Source organism: Bidens hawaiensis, unplaced genomic scaffold (assembly GCF_021521415.1).
Source record: "Bidens hawaiensis isolate Kalapana, Puna unplaced genomic scaffold, B.hawaiensis_p1.1 tig00010069_1, whole genome shotgun sequence".
In the NCBI taxonomy this organism is placed as follows: domain Eukaryota; kingdom Viridiplantae; phylum Streptophyta; class Magnoliopsida; order Asterales; family Asteraceae; genus Bidens; species Bidens hawaiensis.
Window position 1 is genome coordinate 736,150 of NW_027491760.1, and position 15,188 is coordinate 751,337.

The 15,188-nt window shown below is 35.6% G+C and overlaps 1 protein-coding gene across 1 annotated transcript; it reads left to right on the plus strand.

Moving 5' to 3' along the window:
- Positions 1 to 1,337: 1,337 nt before the first annotated feature.
- On the plus strand, positions 1,338 to 2,252 carry LOC143534160 (uncharacterized). The gene has a single exon (XM_077028730.1). It carries the CDS (start codon positions 1,338 to 1,340, stop codon positions 2,250 to 2,252), a length of 915 nt encoding a protein of 304 aa, XP_076884845.1.
- The last annotated feature ends 12,936 nt before the right edge of the window (positions 2,253 to 15,188 follow it).

Genomic DNA, 15,188 nt, shown 5'->3' on the forward strand with positions numbered 1-15,188 from the left:
TTGACGTAGTGGTAATTATAGTTTCGAAAAATACTTGATATCCTAAATGGTAAAGAGGAGTACTTTGGTAGCACCATGACGTCTACAAAAGGTTTTATGTATTTCTAAATTAGACTAACATTCTCCTTAAGTTATTTGATAGCAAAAGACTGTTGGGAATTTCGGTTCAAGACCGTTACTTGGCGTGCAAGGTTAAGTAACAAGATTTAAGGAGTGGATAAATATAAACAATTAAATGTGCTTAGATTTAATTGTTAGTATAATTATCATGTCCTAATATTTAGCAATCCTAGTTGTAGTCTAAACATGATAGGTTAGATTATAAATACCCGTGCTTTGGGGTTTAGAGATTATAACAGTAATTGGGTAATTGAGTTTTGTGAAGTTTCTCAATAACATAACATACGTGTTTGGGTGCTTAGTCAAATTAACGTGTCTGGGTTTTGAGTTCGTGTTCAATACCGGGTACCAATTCCATTAAGCAGAATCGACATACCTGGGAACCGGCGTGAAGGTCGGACCTGTGGCCGGAGTAGCCTGTGACGTGAGGGAACTCCCACCGGCGTTCAATACCTGCAATCGGAACCGACCTGCGACGTGAGGTAGTTCCGACCGGTGAGCAGTGTTCAGTCGGCTTATTCAACCTGCATCCTCTTTCAGTTGTAGCGCGTTCATCAACTGACCGACCTTGGCAATCAATTGACGGAGTAACCTTCAACGTAGGTATCAATAATATCTTGTTTTGATATTATATCAAAAAATAAATTAATACCGATTCCAATTATTGGTTGGCGACCTGCTGTAGTGGTGGATTTTGGGATTGCCCAAGTCCATAAGCTGCATCTTTGTTCAATTGGGTTGTGGCTTGGTTCAATCAGACTAAGGCCCGAAAGAAAAAAAAAGTGATATTTCAAATTAATTAATTAGAATCAGTTGTACTTGTCTCTGAAACCGAAAGGCGTGTTCGGGTCAGATTCAGAACTGGGTTTAATCGTGTAGGCTGGAAAAATTGAACCAGTTACACCAAAGGATTTTTCAAAATCTTATAGTCGTAGAACCAAGATGGGTGAAGCGAACCAAGCGAAAAGGAGACGATCTCTGGGTCGTTTCAGTGTCCGCGTTTGACGAAAACAAACTACACGATTTGGAGTATGCATATGGAGGTTATTTTTGGGATTCATGGAGTTTGGGATGTGATTGACCCGGGCTCTAATGACGCGAAGCAAAATAACATCGCGAAGGCGCTTCTGTTCCAGTCGATTCCCGAGGAACAGATACTTCAAATCGGTAATTTTAAATTGGCAAAAGAGATGTAGGATGCCATAAAGTCAAGAAATATGGGCGCGGAACGTGTGAAGGTTGCTAGACTTCATACGCTAATACGTGAATTTGACGGTTTGATGATGAAAGAAACCGAAACCATTGACGAGTATGTCTCGAGAATGACCGCGATCTCTTCTAAAGCAGCCACACTTGGACAACCGTATGAAGAAAGGAAGCTAGTCCAGAAATTCTTCACAAGCCTACCGAGCCGGTTAATCCAAGTTGTAGCATCCCTCGAGCAAGTGTTAGACCTTAAAACAGTCGGTTTTGAGGATGTTGTCGGGAGGTTGAAGGCTTACGAGGAGCGTATCAAAGGGCATGTGTTGCGTTCCGAAGAAGGTAAACTTTTGTTTAATCATTCTGAATCCTCTTCGAGTTCGAAGCAGTATTCACGCGAAACGAGTAGGGGGCGCGGGAAAGGTTCGAATCGAGGACATGGTGGTGGACGTGGCAGTCAGAACCGTGGTTCACAAGGAGGGTCCAACGAAGGGGATAAACGAAAGGGTAAAAAGGATTACTCGGAAGTTCAATGCTTTCGTTGTGATGAATTTGGTCACTTCGTCTCGAGGTGTCCGTTACGAAGGAGAGAAAGACAAGCACATATGGCCGAAGCAAAAGAAAAAGACCCGTCCCTCTATATAGTGCAGTGTGTTCAAGAAAAAGTGTACTTGAATGAACAGAAGGTTATACCAAAAGATTACGAGAGTGGTTCGAACGAACAAGACTTGTGGTATTTGGATAACGCTGCGAGCAACCATATGACGGGTAATTTATCTTTTTTCTCTGAATTAAATAAGCGTGTTGGTGGCAAAGTTAAATTTGGAGACGGGTCTTATGTTGATATTTGCGGGAAATGGTCGATATTGCTAGTCAGTAAAACGGGGGAGCAACAATTATTGACCGACATTTATTATATTCCTAGTTTATAAAGTAATATTATTAGTCTTGGGCAAGCAACGGAAAGTGGTTGTGATATTCGTATGAAAGATGATTACTTGTTGATGTATGATGATCAAGGAAAATTGTTGATGCGGGTTACTCGATCCAAGAATCGTCTTTATACGATAAAATTAAAGACGGGGAAACCCGTGTGTTTACAAGCCCGGATTGATAACGAGAATTGGCTTTGGCACGCGAGAATAGGACACCTAAATTTCGAGTCTGTGAAACAAATGGTGAAAAATAATATGGTCATTGGAATGCCAAAAGTTGATCAGGAAAATCAAATTTGTGACTCGTGCTTAGTCGGGAAGCAAACGAGGAAACCGTTTCCGAAGTCGGCGACTTTTAGAGCAACCCAAGCGTTGGAACTAATCCATGGAGATTTATGCGGGCCCATTACTCCTAGGACCATAGTCAGAAATAGGTACGTGTTCGTCTTGATAGATGATTTTTCTCGTTTCATGTGGACTTTTCTGTTGAAGGAAAAAAAGTGAAGCTTTCGACACCTTCAAGCGATTTAAAGTCATGGTGGAAGCGAAAAATAGTGAGAAAATCAAGACGTTTCGAACCGATCGAGGGGGAGATATGACTCGAAGCATATTAAAAGCGAGACAAGTTCCGAATTATATGTGGGGTGAAGCGGTGAGGCATTCAACCGACGTGATTAATAAAATTCCAACTCGAGCGTTAAAAGACAAAACACCGTATGAGATGTTAAAACGAAAGAAACCGGATCTTAAATTTCTTAAAGTTTTTGGATGTGTTGCGTATTCAAAAATAGTTGCGGGAAATATTAAGAAGTTAGACGATCATTCGACTCGTTTAGTTTATCTCGGAAGCGAGAAAGGTTCGGCGGCGTATCGTTTATACAATCCATCGACTAGAAAAATTGTTGTGAGTCGAGCGGGTGACACGACGTTTGACGAAAAGCAAAGTCGGAATTGGGGTAAAAGTACCGAAGTAATCGATGAGGAGGATCGAGCACCTGGCATGTTTTGGGTTAACTTTGGTGATGAAATTGACACCGGAGAAGGAACCGTTAATGCCGAAAACATCGGGTCGAACCCTGAGTCAAACTCTACGAGTTCAACTGGTGACGGGGGTGAAGAAGACGATGAAGAACCGATAGTCGAAAATGCTCCAACAAGCCCGGCTGGTACAAGCAACACGGTTACACCTTAGCCGGCTGTTCGGAGATCTTCTCGAGCCACTGTTACCCCGGTACATAATGATTATGTCTTGAATTCGAGTATAATTGATGAAGATTTGCTATTGCTTGCGGATGATGAATCGGTTTGGTTTGATGATGCAAAATTGAAACCGGAGTGGATGAAAGCAATGCGTATCGAGATTGACTCGATAAATAAAAATAATACGTGGACGTTGACCGAGTTACCACGTGGTGCAAAGGCGATTGGTTTAAAGTGGGTTTTCAAGGTTAAAAGAAACGCAGATGTCTCGCTTAATAAACACAAGGCGAGACTCGTGGCAAAGGGTTATGTTCAGCAACCCGGAGTCGATTTTGACGAGGTTTTCGCACCAGTGGCTAGACTCGAAACGGTTCGTTTACTTTTATCTCTCGCAGCGAATGGAGGTTGGGAATTGCATCACCTCGATGTCAAATCCGCGTTCCTACATGGCGAGTTAAAAGAACAAGTTTTTGTTTCTCAACCGCTTGGTTTTGTTAAAAAGGGTGAAGAACACAATGCATACAAATTATCCGAAGCGTTGTACGGCTTAAGGCAAGCTCCGAGGGCGTGGAATACAAAGTTGAACGGTATTTTGTTAAATTTGAAGTTTCACCGATGCATAGAAGAACAAGCGGTATACCGAAAGAAAATTGGAGCCGATCTTTTAATAGTCGGTGTGTATGTTGACGACTTGATCATGACGGGTTCCATTTTAAACTTAATTATGGAGTTTAAGCGCGAGATGGCTTTAAACTTTGAAATGTCGGATTTGGGAAAGCTAACTTATTATCTCGGAATTGAAGTTTCACAAAGCAAGGATGGGATAAAAATTAAGCAAGAAGCGTATGCGAAGAAAATTTTAGCTGAAGCGGGAATGGAGATTTGCAATCCTGCTCAAATTCCATTGGATCCGAGTATAAAAGTTTCTAAATATGAAGACGAAGAAGATTTTGATGCTACGAGATATCGAAAGATTGTCGGGTGTCTCCGGTACCTGTTACAAACTCGTCCCGACTTGGCGTATTCGGTCGGAGTCGTAAGCCGGTATATGCAAAACCCGAAGCAATCTCATGCAACTCTTATAAAGCAAATTCTTCGTTATATTTAAGGTACTCTCGGTTTTGGTATTTCTTACACTCGTGGGAAAAACGTGTTACTTGGTTATAGTGATAGTAGCCATAACATTGACCAAGACGATGGCAGAAGCACTACGGGGCACATGTTTTATCTTGGGTCTTCACCAATTACTTGGTGTTCTCATAAACAGTGAGTTATTCGACAAGGAAATTCAAGCAGTGGTGTTACGTATCGATAATACATCAGCGATAGCTCTCGTGAAGAATCCGCTTTTCCATGGAAGGACCAAACACATTAAATCTCGGTTTCACTACATTCGAGAATGTGTTGATCGTGAAGAGGTAAGTGTCGAGCATGTTAGTGGTGTTAAGCAATGTGCCGATATCTTGACGAATGCTCTTGGGAGAATCAAATTCAAGGAGATGCGAGAATTACTTGGAGTTGAAGACTTGTCGGTTTCGAGTTCGAAATTCCGGGGGTGATTGTTGGGAATTTCGGTTCTAGACCGTTACTTGGCGTGCATGGTTAAGTAACGAGATTTAAGGAGTGGATAAATATAAACAATTAAATGTGCTTAGATTTAATTGTTAGTATAATTATCATGTCCTAATATTTAGCAATCCTAGTTGTAGTCTAAACGTGATAGGTTAGATTATAAATACCCGTGCTTTGGGGTTTAGAGATTGTAACAGTAATTGGGTAATTGAGTTTTGTGAAGTTTCTCAATAATATAACATACGTGTTTGGGTGCTTAGCCAAATTAACGTGTCTGGGTTTTGAGTTCGTGTTCAATACCTGGTACCAATTCCATTAAAGACAACATGATCATAAGTAATCAATTAAACATGCATGCTATTGTCTTCGTTTCTTTAGTACCTTGAGTGGTTGTGGTTCCTATTCCACTCATGTTCCTTGGATTATTTACAAGTGGTATTCAAGCTCTTATTTTTTCAACTTTAGCCGTGGCTTATATAAGTGAATTCATGGAGGGCCACCATGACTAGAAAGTTTTGTCTTCGTTGAAGGCAATGTGTGCGTGGCTGAAAAAAATTGACTTAGGGAATGAAAAGATACAACTACACATCAATTAAACATGCATGTTATTGTCTTCGTTGATACCGAAATCGGTAAACAATCAAACCTTCAAATGATTTGTAGATTTGGCAGACCAAATTTCTTGAGCACTTCAAATCTTCAATGGCGTCAGCCTTTTTCACCTTATTTTAATGGCCGCACTTATATTAAAAAACCAATCTAGTAAGAAACTAGACAGAACGAGACACAACTACAAACTGATCTATAAAACACCCTCAGACACAAAACAAGACTAGAAAGTTATGATCCATGAGAACAATTTATAGTCTAATAAATGGTTAAAGTGACTCAAAATCTGCAGATTGCTTCTTACACAAGATCCAGTTGTATTTTTTTTATTTCAAATTAACTAAACAAATTATCAGGTCGGTCTTCTTATGTCACAGAGTTACTTCCTGGACTCTGTGAGGCACTTAGTTTAATGCTCTTAAATAAGACTTGATGGTCGGATGTTGGTGAGTTTTGTAGCAGAAGACTTGTTAGTGACTTGTGATTCAAGAGTTACAATAAGGGAACACTAGATTGGTAGTACACGAGAAATATCTTTGTATCGCTCTAGAATGCGGTACAAGTAGTTGATATGATTAGGAACTTACATTCCTATTTATACTTGTCTTGGCCAGCAACTTCTTGAGGTTTATCTTGGCATTAGCATGATGGTTCAAGGCTTATCTAGGCTGCTTTAAACAGCCCCTTCTGGTCCAGCCCTTCGTGGAACATTCTGGCAGGCACGAAATGTACATCAACAGCTCGTATTTGGACTAATTGGATAAAGACAGTTGAGTTAAAAAGGGCGCGACTTGAAAATGGACGTAATGTTTGCTTCGTCTTGAGTGACTAGGCTTATAAGACATGAAGGAAACGTCCCAACAGTTCCAAATTCCTATGGCTGGTGCCGGATTTAACTTGATTATCTTCCTCATTTTTGTTAATATTTGAATTTTTCTTCGGTTGTAAAGGGCAAATAATTTGAAATGTAGCCTTGACATCGATTTAGATATTTATTTTAGCCTTGCCCATTAATTTATTTTTCACTCTTTTCAGATCATACTGATTACTTGTGACGTTCAAGAGTGCCTTGAATTCTAAAAGAGTACAATTTATGATAAACGTATTACCTTGTTTGGACTTGAAAAGCATGACGTTAATGAAAATACTTTAGTAATGGAATCATACACCATTGGCCATATGATCCAATCGAATGAGGGTGATGGTTGAGACTTGAGATCTTTATAGTATTAGGTTCGAAACCTGACTCAATGAGGTTTTCTCACAGTAGTTAATGTTCTCTTTGATGGCGATCCAGGTGAGTCATCTTGGAACGTTAAAATCAATACGAATGGCTGAAATCATGTCTTAGTGCTTACTCATGTATTGAAGACAGTTTCAAATGTTGATAAGAAAATAAAAAAAAAGAAAAACAAAATCATAAAGAATGGCTTGCACTCTACACAACCAAAATGGCACATGTATTCCTAATCAAGTCTGGTCAATTCCAAAATCATATAGCCATGTGATGGTAAGATTACATACAACAAAGAGTGAAGAGTACACCATGTTTTAAAGGTGCCGTCACACAATTGGATATTCCATTCAAATCCACAATTTCCTTGTATTGATACGAAAGGACGGAAAAAGGGAAAACAATTAAATAAATATTAAAATCTAACAAGGTTGAAAAAGACATAATATAAGGGTGGTTGGAGTGGTCATAATCCCATTCGATATCCGTAATCAACTATACATTTTCACATTCTTTTTCATCCATGTTAACGTCACATCATTTCATTACATAGCGTACCTAAACCTTTGCAACCATCTAAACCATTCAGATCCATCTTTCAACCATTTTTTTTTCTCATTTGGTTAAATTAACTATTTTTTAAAATTAAAACACACACACACACACACATATATATATATATATAATTGAAAATAACATTCTAGTAATTTAAAAAAAATACAAGCCTTAAAAAAACGTAGATAGAGGTTAAAAAGTTAAAATTAAAAATAATGGTCGTGATGTCCGAAATCTTCGCCTATAAATTTCTTCATTGAATTTTTTATTTTCAACAAAGTAATCTCTCATTAGTTGTTTGTGTCCGGCTTCACGATCTCTGTGTATGTAACCTATTGTTTCTTTGGGTTCAGGAATTGTCTTCGTCCGACTAAACTAATGAATTTGACGACCGTATGTTCGGCATCACTGGAATCCAGTTTACACAATGGAGTACCAAAAATATCGATTTTTCGATAATACACTCAGAGATTTTTATAGTTAGAGTTAGAGATTTTAATGTGAAGAATGAGTAATTTGGTGTGAAGAATGAGTAAATTGGTTAGTTTAAATATAGATAAATTATTGAATTAATTGTTTTTATATATACTCATATAAGGAATGTTGGAGGATGGATCAACGGGATGGCAAGCCGCAACTTCATCGATTTCCGACTGTTTTGTTGGTACCACCAGGAACGGGGTAGTGTACCCGTACCTCACGCATGGCACCAAAGGGGTCCCAACTCCCAAGCCCCACTTCGTCCACCCGTCCCAACTCCCAAGCCCCACTTCGTCCACCCTAAAGGGGTCAATCTCTCATCGTAAAAAAAGTTACTAAATAAATGTGTATATATGATGTCATTTTAGTTTTGGTTAAGCATACGTGATATATTAAGTTTATAGGAGCTTATATGAAAGTCTTCTATATAACTATTAAACGGGTCTTTCTTTACGAAGATTGAGGGCGTTCACCTTCGTCTGTGGAGGCGATGCTTTTAACCGAAAGCTAGCTAGTGCTAGCTAGAGGTAAAACGTTTGAGTAAAATAAAACACAAATGATTAATTTCTTGAGCATAATAACATATATATGGGTAGGAACCATATATAATCGGTTGGCCATTGTTCTTTAGTCAAATATAATCGGTTCACTTTTCAAGTATAAACTATCACAATTTGCCGTCTTTGTGCGAAGTGTTTCAGGTTTAGCACATGAGAATTGTGTTTTCATCAATAAACACAAGCCGATATATTTGATTTGATTGATGCAAAAAAGTCAATAAAGTGCTATGGCTTTATAATCAAGATGTATACCTTTCTTCCACTACTTTTAGCTTTAGGACATTATAGCATCTTCAACTTGCAATGGGGTCTATGGATCTATGTATCAAAGATGTCCTCAAGAATTGTTAAAATGTTGAGATTAAAGACGAGAAAAAAATTGGGCTTTAAGCAAGATTTAAACAATGATTTTTTTAAAAATGGCTTATTGGATTATGGTCTAGGCTGTGATTTTTATTATTTTTATAAAACTGGGCTCAAATATAGCGTAACTTTTTTTAAAATAATTTTGGGTCTACTGCCTACATGAGTGATTGGGGCAAGAACTCCCCCCCCCCACCGCGCGTATCCGCTCATGCCACACACCGGTATGGAGAGGGAGAGGGAGAGGGAGAGACAGAGTCATTCCAAACATGAAACATAGAATAATACGTAAGGTTATTGGTCACACACCGTACATAACATTTTTTTTATGTGTATCAAACTATTGGAATTATTTATATGCATCCGACTATTAAAATTATTTTATATGTATTAAATGACACAAAATATATATAAGGACAGAAATTTCTAATAATTTTTTGACTATATGGTAATTTTTATCAAATTCTTTGTTGTTTGAATTTGGCATAAGAAATCAAAGTACACATTTGAATGAGCTATAAAAAATAGTCTTAATAGTTGAAAAAACTCAAAAAGTAAAGTAGTTGGGAATTCTTTAATACGTTATTCGGAAACTTTTGAGCTAGCTAGTATAGCTTTTAAAGTGGAAGAGTAAGACATTCAAAAACCCTTCTGTTACGTGTTTCTGGTTAATGAATGCAAATATGCAATGACGAACTTAATGGGTCTTATGAATCGAGTAAGTCGACGGTTAACCATTTAATTTTTTCACGGCGAGCGTCGTTCAAGAACGTGTTGTTGAGAAGGCGCTTGAGACTTTGAGGAAGGAGACGAAGCTATACTAAATTTTCCTAAGTGCGTTTTACTTTATGAAATGTCGATTCCAACTCGCCAGGCTACCTTTTTTTTATTGTGATAATCTCTCCATTATGTATCCTACAAACTCGGATAACACACTAAAAACGTCGAAAATCGAATAATCAATATTCATTTTTTTAGAGAAAAGGTACGGGTTGGTAACATTCGTGTTTTACATGTTCCAACGGACTATCAATATGCCGATGTTTTCACTATAGGGCTGCCTCGTCTACTTTTTATAAATATAAATCCAGTCTTTGCATTCAACAATCTACCACTAAGATCTAGGAGATGCCTTACCGAACATATAATCGAAGGTTTATATATTGTAACTACTAGGTTAGTTACCCGTGTAGCACACGGGTTAGAATAAATAAATAAATGTATTTAAATAATAACATAATATAAAATAATAAAAAATATGTTCAACAAATATAAAGATATATTATATGATAGAATAAATTACACAATACACAATATGGAAATAAAAAGTTGTTACAAAATTTATGAATCTCAAAACATTTCTTTATACACAGTATTTGTAGTTTTATTTGCAAATTTACTTTTTATATAGAACTTAGTAGTTTCTTATTATTTCTGCTTTTAACTATGAATAATACAACACATAACTGATCATAAACTAAAATAAATTGTTTAAAAAATAAACCAACTATCTATAATGATTGACCTTAGCTTTTATTAATCTTCATTGCAAAACAAAAATAAAGTAAAAATTTCATTTTTTGAAATTAATTATTTTATCTAAAGGTGTAGGATATTTTTAAGAATGAAAGTATGAGTTCTAATATTACTTCTGGATATGATTTCGGCTTCTATTGCACGGTTATCAGATTGTATTTTCATATGTAGTTTAGTTTCATTGCATAGATCAATTTTCTAGTTAATATTTTAAGCAACATCGACTTGACTTTTAGGACTCTCATATGACTTGACAACATTAGATTCTAAGGCAATTTAAACATCAAGAAACTAATACCTTCTTGTAACGTATCATTTTATGTCTGATAGATCCATGAACAACTAACGTTTGCTAATTTCTTGAATGACCTAATTTTTTGGTGCATGTACAACTCGTTTTACTAAATAAATCTATATTTTTGAAATCTCTAATAGTAAAAGGATATACAGAGTCAATTTGTCATTTGATTAACAGTGTGTTAATGTCTAACATTTGTATTCAAAATATAAAAAGTTGTATTATCCACCTGAAAACCAAAACATGTAGTCTAGTGTTTATATTTTTGTGAATTTTTAAGATGATGAACGTAACATAAATGATGAGTTGTTTAAACAATCAATTAAAAAAAGAAGTTGTAAATGGTTACTTTTAAACCAACCTGTGATCGAAACATTATAATCATAAATATTTTTTACTTGAACCATGTTTAATACTTTAACCAGTTAAAAAATTCGCTCGTTTAAATTAATATAAACACTGAGAATACATCGATAGTGAATTTGCCTTTTAAGAGTTTAAAAGAAAAAAACTTGTAATTTAGTAAACAATCATATATTTAATAAGTTAAAGTTTATTGAAATTTTAAATTTAAGTTAATCTTGCCTCCTCATCCAATAATATCTTTATTAAAAAGAGAAAATTAAAGACTAAAAAAAGAAAAATGAAATTCAAAACTATTAATAAGAAAGATAAATGTATTTAATATGAGAGATGAGAGTGAAAATTTTGTATTTAATAGGAGAGAGAGAAGGGAAAATTTTGTAAAAAATACTTTGGTGATGACACGTGGCAATAAAAACCTTTTATTTATTATATAGTATAGATTTTAGTTTCCATATATTTGTCATTGATAGTTTCCATAATTTGTGTATTAACCAGTTTTGACATAATGAGAAGTCATTCGGTGATTCCGATCCGTCACTTACAATAACTTCATAGGTATTATACTTTTTGATGCATTTAGTGATTGGGTGATGTGTATATAAAAACATACTATAATAGTAATATGATTTTCTGTGAATTTAATGTACCAAACAAACACGGATTTCCATTAAAAAAATACTACATGAATTGACTCCTATTTTGTTTGTGCCAATTTGTCCATTTGATATTCTGATTTCGCATCAAAGGTTTGAAACAAGTGTTGTCTTTTGTATATGCTTGTAAACTATGTAGAATATAAATAGGCTTTTACGTGGAAGAGACGATGATGAAAGTTACATGCTAGAATGGGTATTTTCTTTATACTTTTATATAGTTTGTTCTTAGAGGCGCCATACCACCTCACCACGTTAAATCATGTTGGGCAAAACACAGGACGGCACCATGCCCCCTAATTTTCTCCTCTTCCCGTTAAGCCGATGACGTCCATAAAGGGCTTAAAGGGTGGGGGTCCACCCGTAACAAGCAATCCTTTTTTTTTATTATTATTATTATTAAACAGAGTATATAATTAACCATAACATTTAAATTAACTGGTGACTAGTTATTGCCCCCACTAAATACATGTCAGTAACTTAACGCAATAACTTTTTATATCATCACTTTCCCGTGAATTTTCTAGTTCCACAACACTCAGTTATCCCATGACACAGTTTTAGAATCTTGCTAAAATGTGTTTTTTTTATCATGTAAGTAATTTGAAATCCCACAATAAAAAGGAAATGCCATTTAAGTCCTAATGCACCTAGATTGTTTGAATGAGTTTTGGTGAAGACATTTGACTTATAACTTAGATGTATATAAATGGATTTAAATTTTTTAAAAAGAAATTTCTTTACACATTTAAGAAATATATTATTGACCTCAAATGTAATATTATTTGTGTAATCGTTGTGATTTGTGAACTTACTGGAATACATGTAGAAATATATTAGACCATGCGTACTCGGGCGTCATCTGTGGCGTTTTGAGGTATAACGCCGGATGCACACCGCCCCGCCCCTGGCGTTTTGGGTGTTGATTTTTTCCGGCGTTTTGTATATAACGCGAGAAATGACACCATTTTCAAAGTTCTAACTGTTGGAAGGGTTTATGGAGGAGGAGGACGAGGTGGTGGTGTAGCCAATGACGGTGGCCGGAGATGGTTTGACGGTGGCCGGAGATGATTTGACAGTGGTCTCTGTTGGTGGTGGTGACCGGTAAGGGTTTTGTTGGGTGGTGGTGACCGGTAAGGGTTTTGTTGGGTGGTGGGGATGTTGTGGTTGGATGTTGACGGCGAGTTTATGTTTTCCGGCGACTTTTCCGGCGAGTTGATCACATGGATGGAAGGGTTGGATTGATTTTTGGTTTATTTAAAGTAATATTTATTTAATAAATATTATTATTATTTGATTATTTTAATAAAAAACAAAAAACAAATTAATAGTGACTGAGCGTCACGTGACGCATAACGTCTGGGGGTGGGGTTTTATGACTACACCCTGTTTTTGTATAAAACCATAACTCTGACTGGACGCTACGTGACGCATAATGCCTGGGTCACGAGCTTTTGAAAGTCCACTACTCCGGTACTACTTAAATTCAAATGTGTGTATTATATGTAGACTAAAAAAAACATGTTTATGCTTATTTAAAGAGCTACACATGTGGATTATATAACTTATACTTAAATTATTCATGGTGGTTATGTAAATAAACAACACTTTTTTATGTTTATTCAAAATTCAAAAAGATAGATAAATTTGTATTTTAAACATTTTCATACATTATTTAAACTTTTTTTAAGATTGAGAAGAATAAATGATTTATTTTGTTTCGCAATGCAAGTGTATGTAGTTATAACATCTCTTAAGACTTTCATAATGTAAAAAACTAACTCATATAATTCTCTTAATAATCTTCCATGAAACCACATTAAGTTTCAGAGATTTGAAATTTTACATCAAGAAACAAATATAAAAACATGCCAAAAAAATAAAACAAAATGAAAAGTATCTATACACTTTAAGAAGCCAAACATGCTTCCCAGAATTTTATATCAATCTCTCTTAGATTAATTAACAAATTATCCCCACAAAATTCATGAGATATCTTTTGTCTCTTAGATGAATCCCTCAGCTTGCTCTCACCATGATTATTATTATCATCATCATCATCATCACCATCATCTATGTCACCATCTTCATGATGATCATCATCATCATAGATTAGCCTTTGAGACTTATCATGTTGGCTAGTATCATCATCATCATATGATCTAGTAGTGTTTATGTAAGATGAATGATCATAACTACAAGACTGAGCATCATCATCCTTGACATCATGATCAACATCATGTTCATCATCGAATCGAAACAATACACCTTCGGAATCATCCGCAACATGAAGATGGTCTGATTTTAGGTACTCTTCAGAATCACCACTAGACTCAAACAAGAAAGGTGTCACAGTATTCACACTCCACCAACAATTCCATTCCATCTCTTTATATGTTACTAGATTTCCTTAATGGTGTTTGTGGACTTTTAACATGTTTATGTGTATATATATAATGATGGGAGTTTAAGCGTGTGGGGTGGGGTACGAGTGGGGGTGGGGTAGGGGTTGATTTGGCCGACTTGTTGGTGATTGGTGATTGGTAAAGGTGTACAAGGATTTCATCTAGAAGGAAGGAAGCCAACAGGAATTTGACTAGCACGTGTCTATTACTTTTTCTTAAAAGGATTAGACAACTTTAGTGTCGTTAATAGTAATGCTTTGAGATTTGTAAATCTATCCACACGTGTTAGGTGTCACCAAGTGGAAGTTGATTCTTGTTAAAAAATATATATGTATTATTGTTATTAAATAATATCATTTACTATACATAGAATAATATATAAAAATAAGTTGTCTATAAATAAACCTAAAAGAAATCAAATAAAAATATCGATTTAGAAAAAATATGATTCCTTGTAAAATCCAACAGTACAAGCTCGAGGATTTTAGGTTTTGATATGACATTCGTGTCTGCGTTTCACGGAAATGCAAAGTTTGAATTATATAGATCATGCAGTTTTTCATGTAAGTAATATAAAACATGATAAATATTAAACCTATGAACCTGTTACAGCATGAAGAGTAGTAACAGTAGCAGAGTATGATGTAGTCGACATGCTTGTCATCTTGATCGAGTTCCCCTTTAGGATGTATAGTTAAGGATGGTTAGGGTTCTTGAGAGGAACCAGGTTTAGAAGAGAGAGGAGACACATGATTTACTTATGTGTGTGAGATTAGGTTATGATGTTAATTTATTCTCTCTATATATACACCCAAGGGGAAACCCTTTATTAGCTATTAAGAGTAATATGGCCCATCAACAATTATCAAGCTAATATATAATAAGGTATAATTAATTATTTTGATCTATTATTATATAAATGATAATGATGGCCATATAAATAAATATATAAAATATATTTATTCTTACATTCTCCCACTTGGCCGAGTAATCATTTATTATGAGTATTAGATAAGCCTGATCAGGAGTTAACACTCATTTTAATTTTAAACTCAAACTGGAGCAGAGAAATACAGTCATTGAATTGAACATCAGCTCAAGA

Bases quoted from the DNA above. Each gene is read 5' to 3' on its own strand.
- LOC143534160 (XM_077028730.1), top strand. From the start codon at position 1,338: ATGGGCGCGGAACGTGTGAAGGTTGCTAGACTTCATACGCTAATACGT.